The 7,784-nt window shown below is 33.8% G+C and overlaps 1 protein-coding gene across 2 annotated transcripts in view; it reads right to left on the reverse strand.

Annotated features, from left to right (window-relative positions):
- The window catches only part of LOC127831627 (F-box/WD repeat-containing protein 7-like), a 60,825-nt gene extending 54,945 nt beyond the window's left edge, over nucleotides 1-5,880 (reverse strand). Inside the window, exon 1 of one of the 2 annotated variants that reach the window (XM_052356606.1) lies at nucleotides 5,733-5,880. In XM_052356606.1, the coding sequence (XP_052212566.1) occupies nucleotides 5,733-5,849 (117 nt within the window). In that variant the 5' untranslated portion in view covers nucleotides 5,850-5,880. Of the gene's footprint in view, nucleotides 1-5,703 lie in introns of both variants that reach the window. The other variant, XM_052356607.1, reaches the window with a different exon arrangement.
- Nucleotides 5,881-7,784: the final 1,904 nt, after the last annotated feature.

A 7,784-nucleotide genomic window follows, 5' to 3' on the forward strand; every position in this document is an offset into this window, starting at 1 on the left:
TTAAATATATCATATGTGGCACCAATATAACTTTATTAATACATGTATGTGTTTCTTGAAAAAAAATATGGGTCATTATCCATCAAAGTAAAGATGGTCTGAAGACTGAAATACCGACATTTAGACACATCAAAAATCTCTATGCATTAGCCGTTTTATTTATTTTGCAGAAGAGCTCCAATAAATTACAAAAATAATAATACATCCATTTATAAAATTCTTATTATCAATGGAATTTTTACGCTAATGTAAACTGATAAAAAAAATGAGTGACAGAAAGCGTGTGGGGTGCATTACTGAATATGAATGACACATATCTATCATTTTAATGCAAACATACACATATCTCTCTCTATATAAATATTGTTGGTATTTTTCGAAATTTATCATTATTTAAGACTTTACTTTTTATAATTTAAAAGAGCTAGTATCTTAACAGTGTATAGTTTTTGATAATCTATATGGGACATATGCCTTAATCTTGTTTTCTGGTTTTTATGATGTTGTACATGAATTGCTGTAACAATAAATCTTCATACGGAATGACGTGGTTTTTTATAACCAATATCCGCTAAATACGTAAACAGTTTTTAAATACTTTATATAAAATGGGCTAGTTTTTTAACAGTGTACAGTTTCTGATAATCTTTATGGGAAATATATATATATATATATATTTTACAATATGTAACAGATCTTATTTAAGAAACACTTAATTCCTTTCCTGGTAAATAATTCAACCAAACGATTGCTTAATACTACCAGAACGAGAAGACACTGTGGCATCATCGTGTTTAATTACCAGACTGTCATCTGCCACCCAGTGTGGTTTGTGACACAATGCTGTTAGTTAAGTCTCAACAATATCTGATCAAAACGAGATAACAGGTTTGTGCTGAACAAAGGAAATAAAACACCGGAATACAAAGGCTTACAGGATTTTAAGAATGACGCAAAAATGAAATCAAAGCAATGAAATAAATGTTTATTTAATGTGTCAACGAGTTGGTTTTCCCAGACAAATACCATTATGGTTAATTGTTATATGTTGTTTATATCGAATAGATCTATTTATTGCTTGTTTTCAATTTTATTTGTTTCAGTACAGTAGAACAACTTGATGGATTGCTTAAAAATAAAATCTTATTATAGTCATTTAAATATAAAAGATCACGCTCTATTTCTCCCCTTTGATTTTGTCCTTCTTTTGCCTACCAGTGTAGTCCGGATGTTAGCATGCAGTAGTTCTGGCTACCATAACTTTAAATGTATTTTTAATGATTTTTGACTGGCGCAACTTTATAGTTATGGACTATAGGGACCATTAAGAAATTCAACCAGAAATTCCCGAAAAGTTGACAGTTAACAATCCCGGTCCAAAGCAGCTTTTTAATGCAGTTGTTGGCCCAAATCAACCACTTGATCGAAAAGATTGACATTTTTCACATTTAACTTATATATTTTTTCACAAAATACTATCTTAAACATTTAAAATGTATCTATTCTGCTCTTACATACAGTACACTCCACGCGTTTTCCCCAATTTCCCTCCATACTCCGCGGGGATTGACCTGGAGGGAGATTAAGAAAATCCCGCGAGACGCGGCGTTTGCATGATTTTGGACGCGGCGGTTAACGATCGGCAAAACTGATAAGCCGACGCGGCGGCCCTCGTCGTTGGCAACGCGAGGGAAACTCCGCGTTTTACGAGATAACGATCAATTTAATTTTGTTTGACTTCCTGATTTTCAAATAAAATAACATTTATTACAAGTACATACATGTAGTATAATATTAACAATAAAAAAAACCAACCAAGATAGATCGATCCCGATGTGGTTGTAGAAGTAGTTGTTGTTGTATAAAAAACTCGTTGATTTACGACAAACAAAACGTCATCTTTTAACTACATGTAATACTTACCAATTAATATAAACACAGTTTGCAACATTGTTTTTATTTTGATAATTTAATCCAAAGTTTTCATGTAAGCAGGTGAATTTCTATACTGAACATGTAAACAAATGACCAAGGACCCTAAAAATCTCGCAAATCTGTGTGAATTGACAGTTTGACGTAATCAAAGAAAAGCCGCTTCCTGTCTAAAGGCATAACTTACTCAAGTAAACACGTTCAACGAATGCATAAGGAATGGTTTTAATTGTCGAAACAAAGTCAATTCTCTGCTCGCTAATGCATTTATTTTCTCTTTGTAGGTAGGTTATTCCATTGATTGCTAAAAGAAGGTGGTAACTATTGAGTTGATAGTTGCATTTAATATTCACAGTTGTATTCTTGTTGCATTGACATTCAAAACAATGTTTACCAGTAATTATGGACCAAATCGGCAGAGTGACATTCACACATGTTAATCCCTTTTGTCAAAACACCGCAGACAACAGGCTACACAATAGGTCAGTAGACAAGCTTTGCGTGTTTTCATAACGTCAAACACTTAAAATCCAGTTCCGCCCAGATGTCTTCTTTAATCAGTTTACAGTATAATTACTGTTAAAATAATTACTCTACTAAAAAACCGTAACAATAAAGATTCGGCGTGTTCGATTTGAAATTATTTTGGAGGAAATATCAACTTATTCGCGACATACTTTTTAAAAAATACCAAAAAAACTTTTAACCGAAATCAACAAAATTCAATGTTCTCTGCGCTACAAAGTTTGTATCAAAAAATCAATACACGCACGCTTTGCAGGAGTATACCTTATCCTTGTACATTGCAGCATAATTTTGCGCTTTTGATGGGAAATATACATGATGACTGTATATTGGAATCATTTGTATACGTTGTGTTAACATAGAAATAGTATTGTGTTTCGGATTACTAATTATTATTCTCATTTGGAAATTTTACGGAACATTTATTCTTGTGTTAGGCCAAAAAGAAAAATAGTTGTGTTTCAGGTCATCTCCTGAAAAAAAGTAGGGTCGGTAGGTAGGAAAAACTTATTATTATTTAAAATTCTTTTTATTTTTCATGTTTTCCATAAATCAGTGTAAAGTGTTGAACACTGTTCTAATATCTAAATATAGCAGTTTGGATCAGTTATATCAAATATTTGTTGTTAGATATGTCACACAATGTTAACTCTTTACCATCTGAAGGTGAAAATTTTCATTTTGCTGCAGACTACTTTTAGTTCTTTAAAATTGTGAAAAACCTTTTATATGTAAATAGTTCTAAAAAGTAATGTTGCAAAAGGAGGTAGTACTTTTGATAAGCATTTTCTTTTTTTGCCACAATGCTTTTTGAAAGTTGTCTGCTGTATCAAATATTAAGGCACATATTAAGATACTGTAGGATATTGTACCAAAGTTATTTAGTTTGTGCATTTGCACTCAAGTTATTGTCTCTAGATGGTTATTCAGTTGATTTTGACCCACGGCAAGCTACATTTTAAGATCCGGAAGTCCTGTTTGCAAAGGAAAACAGAATGAATTATGGTCAATTGGCAAAATTGTGCACGAGAGAGATATACATCGATCTTTGTGCTATACATTTAGGGACCCATTGTTCAGTCTCAAGTTTTAATACCTCTCGCCAAAACTAATGACATGAAAGACGACTGTCGCCGATTTACACTTGAAAATACTATAAAAGTCATTGACTACATTTAAATTGATCCTCGCTGTTCGTCAGAAATAAAATGATTGTTTTTGTTTATCTCTAAATTACGTGTTGCTACAAATTAGTTGACAGGAGCAAGCCAATCCCGAAGGAAGGCTCATTGTAAGCTCGACTGTCCAACAAACAAAAAAACTCACCTTTTCTTCAGCAGAAAAACCCACGAACTTCCAGTTTCGATCCCTTTGACTGTGCTGGTTGGTATCTGTGCCATACATTCTTTAAAGTCATGGAGTTTGAATAAGAATTCAAAGACTTTGTTCCGGCATGATTAAAACAGTTGTTCAAATTGACGGACAAAAATGGACGACGCCATGTTTACAATCAAACGGAACGCCGGATATCGATTTTGCGGGAAAATCAGGCTTGTCCCCCGATTGCACAATGTGTATAATACAAAGCGTTCGCGGCGACGGGATGTTATTTTGCAGGTCACAATAATTCTGGTAATCGCCGAATTCGACCGGACGGAGATGGAAAAAAATCGCCGAACTCGGAACTCGACGGGGAAAAATTAACAAAAAAGGCAAATATTGGATAATAAGTTTTTGGGTCGGCCCCAAAAAGATAGGGTCGGTCGGGTGACCGGAAACACAACTATTTTTCTTTTTGGCCTTATATGTGTTATGATTTAAATATTAATTTGTCAAATGTCTTATATTCATTCATATTGTAGACGTACCTGTGAATTAAAAAACATCATTTTTTATACGCATTAATTTTGTAAACAATTATCTTTTTTTTACATGTACTACAGTATTTAAACAATTTATTATAACAATTTCTTTATTTTCTGGCATGCCCAGTAGCACACTGCTAACGCGGCGTTGCGCGGCGATCACTGATAAGAACGGAAATTGTCTGCATTTACCGACTAGGCTAAAGTAATACACGCCGCGGGAATTAGCAAACGCGGCGTAACGCCGAGCGTTTTATGGAGTTCACCTCGCTCTCTCAACGCCGCATGAACACTCGCTAGCAGAAAAAAATCCGCGGAGGGAGCTTGTTTTTTGGGGAAAATGCGTGGAGTGTACTGTATCGAGAAAGGTCATATGACGTGATTTTTATTTTTAGTAACTAATCATGTGCTCAAGTGCTTTCAAATTCAGAATGACATATCCCGGTATTTTAATTATTCTGGCTTATTTTGTAAACAAATTGTAGCACTTGTCAATACAAAGTCAAAGTAAATATTATATAAAACTACCTGATTCACAATGAAATCAGTCTTATAATCCACCAGACGTAAGTTGTTTATCACAAATAATATCTTTCAGAAAACGAAAGTAATGTTTACAATTTCAGCATAAAATGTCAAGGTCGATCCGAAAGTATCCAAATGAAAACTTGTCACATGACAAAGCGACAATGGTGTCAAAATTGTGAATTTCAGACTGATGAGTTATTTTCATCTTTTGTAAGATGCATTTGAAACATTTGAACCTTAAAATATTCCTCGATGCAGTAATTTATATTCATTCACCAATATCTGTAGAAATGTATCCAAGAAAATGAGCTTTCTTTGATTTATAGCGTGACATAAATATGTAACGACTCTGGTTGACTTTCGATATGGGGTTGGCTTCAGCGTACAGGTATGTCAATACTATATAAACTGTATGCTGAAGTTTCTTTAGCTAAGCATGAACTAAGTCACTTGTGAACTGGTCTATAGAAAACCAGTCCAGATTAAAATGGGGGATGTTTTCAATGAAATTTTACGAGATTAAACATTTTTGCAAATCAGATTTTTCTTGAGATAAATTCTAAATATTTTTGCAAATGGCTCAAATGGGGAATGAAAGAGCGAACCCTGCTTAAGAGTACCTGAGCCAACAAGAACTTATCATGCATTAATACACCTGTTTTAGGAAAGTGGGACCATTCTGAATCACTATTTAAGAAGATGATGCAGTCAAATAAAATGATCTTCATTACAATTTCATTCTTCGATTATTTTTTTTTATTTAGGAGCTAGAATCTAAGACTATTTACTTAGGGCACCGATATAGAGACTGTCCGAAATATGGTGCAATTGTATAGGCATTTTAGAAGTTTACTTTGAGGCATTGTGGAGTTGTGCTGATACCTTAACCACCTCCTCGTTTGAAAGGTCTCGGTCAATGCTCTCTAAATGTTCGATTTGTCTCAACTTCTTCCTTAGCTTTCGAATTTGTTTATAAATCGATATGTCCGCCGTCGTCATTGTTGTTGTTGTTGTATCCGGTCCTCGATATTCTGCGTTAAGGTTAGTTTACACTAAATCATATTCTCAAAAAGTCCCATTACGAAACGGCAAAATTATGTATTGCCTTTTCCTAATTTTAGATCGCACAGGACTAATTTAATTTAAAGATTCATGTGTTTTTAGTGGGGTTTTTTAAATTACAATAAAAAATCGAAAATTTATTCGAAAATACCATACGCCCAAATGGAAAGACCATCGAAGCACAGTATACTTCAATAAACGCACTAAAACACTCATCTGTCAATGTAGTCCCCAATAAAATGTACCAAAATGTTGCAGACAAACATTGGATAAAAGAAATAACAAAAATACATGGGTTCAAGCGCTTATTGGATTTTTGAACCAGACGAAAAAATTAATTCGTTAGAAATGGGCGCGTAGGCATACACAGTAGTTTAGTGGGATGTAACCTTAAGTGTTTTACAGTCGGGATGGCCAATATGTAAGGCCCAAATGCTTACCGATCAAAATTCATGATCCATTACAACCACTTGTCATGGGGACAGATAATACTTGTCATGGGGACAGACAATGCTTCTTTGGAAGTTTATGTCGTAGTCAATACAGAGGTTATTGGTCGTAATCAACACAGAGGTTATATATTTCTTCCACACAGTTTTACTGTGTAAGTTTTAAGCGTCTTTGAGACCCACATATCGTAGACACCTTAATTATCATAAAATGTAGCGAATTATTTGAAATGAGTGTACAAAGTCAGAGTCTCTCTTTGGAAAATCAAGAAACATTATTTTTATTGTGTTCTACTCATAACAAGTACTAAAAGATGTTGTGCCCATCCGTAACTATATACTTTGATGTTATCTCTGCACGCTTTATATTTATAAAGAGATATTATTTGTTTTTGTATTTGATATCGTAGAGCGTTGATATCGTATAAAGCCATACACAGCTTCAAATCACGGGAAAGGAGATCCTACATGTAAAACACAAAATCAAACGTGTCATGTCCAGCATTCGGAAATGCTAAAGATCGCTATAAATCATAGTTGATACTTTTTCTTCTTGTTTGTTTCGGTTTCTTCACCATGGCTTGAAACAATATACTTGTCATTCAAACTACAAAGTCATATCACGGCGGTCAAATAACCTACCCACAATATCTTAGTTTAGCCGGTCTAAAGGTACCTACAGTTCATACTTACTAAAAAAAAACTGAACACTTTGAGTAAGAGGTACACAAAGAAATATCGTATAAATAATTCCATTACCATTGTCTGTCATGGAATCAAAACTGCGATCCACGGTTTTGTGGTCCAGCCCTCTTCGAACTAAGCCAATTTTTTGTTTTTCGAATACATCTTGCGGCTCGACACAGATTCTGTTGTTGTTAATCTATTTCTACCAAGACCCGAGTAAATAGGGCCGCGAACAATTATATTTGAGTTCTGATCAGTGTCCGAGACACAATTAAAATATCCAATTGGGCTCAGTTTGTTATAAGCCATTGATTGTTAATGTTTTGCATACTATATTGAATAGATTGTATGCTACCACTAAAATTTACTTTGTCGTATGAAATAATGAAAAAATATGAGATTGAGTCCATTTACTTAAAATAGATGGATATATTTCACTGGTGTCTGATATATTTTCTTTTCGAGTTTACTTGCATTTTTATGTTCATTTTCATAATGCCAATAAAGCCTTCATTATTTGTATAGGTGTGTCTATAGATATTGGTTTGATTCATAGCTAGTAATCATCGGTAAAATTATTGCAGTTAACGGGGCAAAGTTTGTGTGTTCATTCATGTCGTCCAAATACTATTTACACATTCTTATTCCACTATAAATTACACGTACAGTAAATTATATATTTATATAACGTGTTAAAGGAACCGTCAACCGCGAAAATATAAAAGTTCTAAAATAC

The sequence above is a fragment of the Dreissena polymorpha genome, chromosome 5 (assembly GCF_020536995.1).
Source record: "Dreissena polymorpha isolate Duluth1 chromosome 5, UMN_Dpol_1.0, whole genome shotgun sequence".
In the NCBI taxonomy this organism is placed as follows: Eukaryota; Metazoa; Mollusca; class Bivalvia; order Myida; family Dreissenidae; genus Dreissena; species Dreissena polymorpha.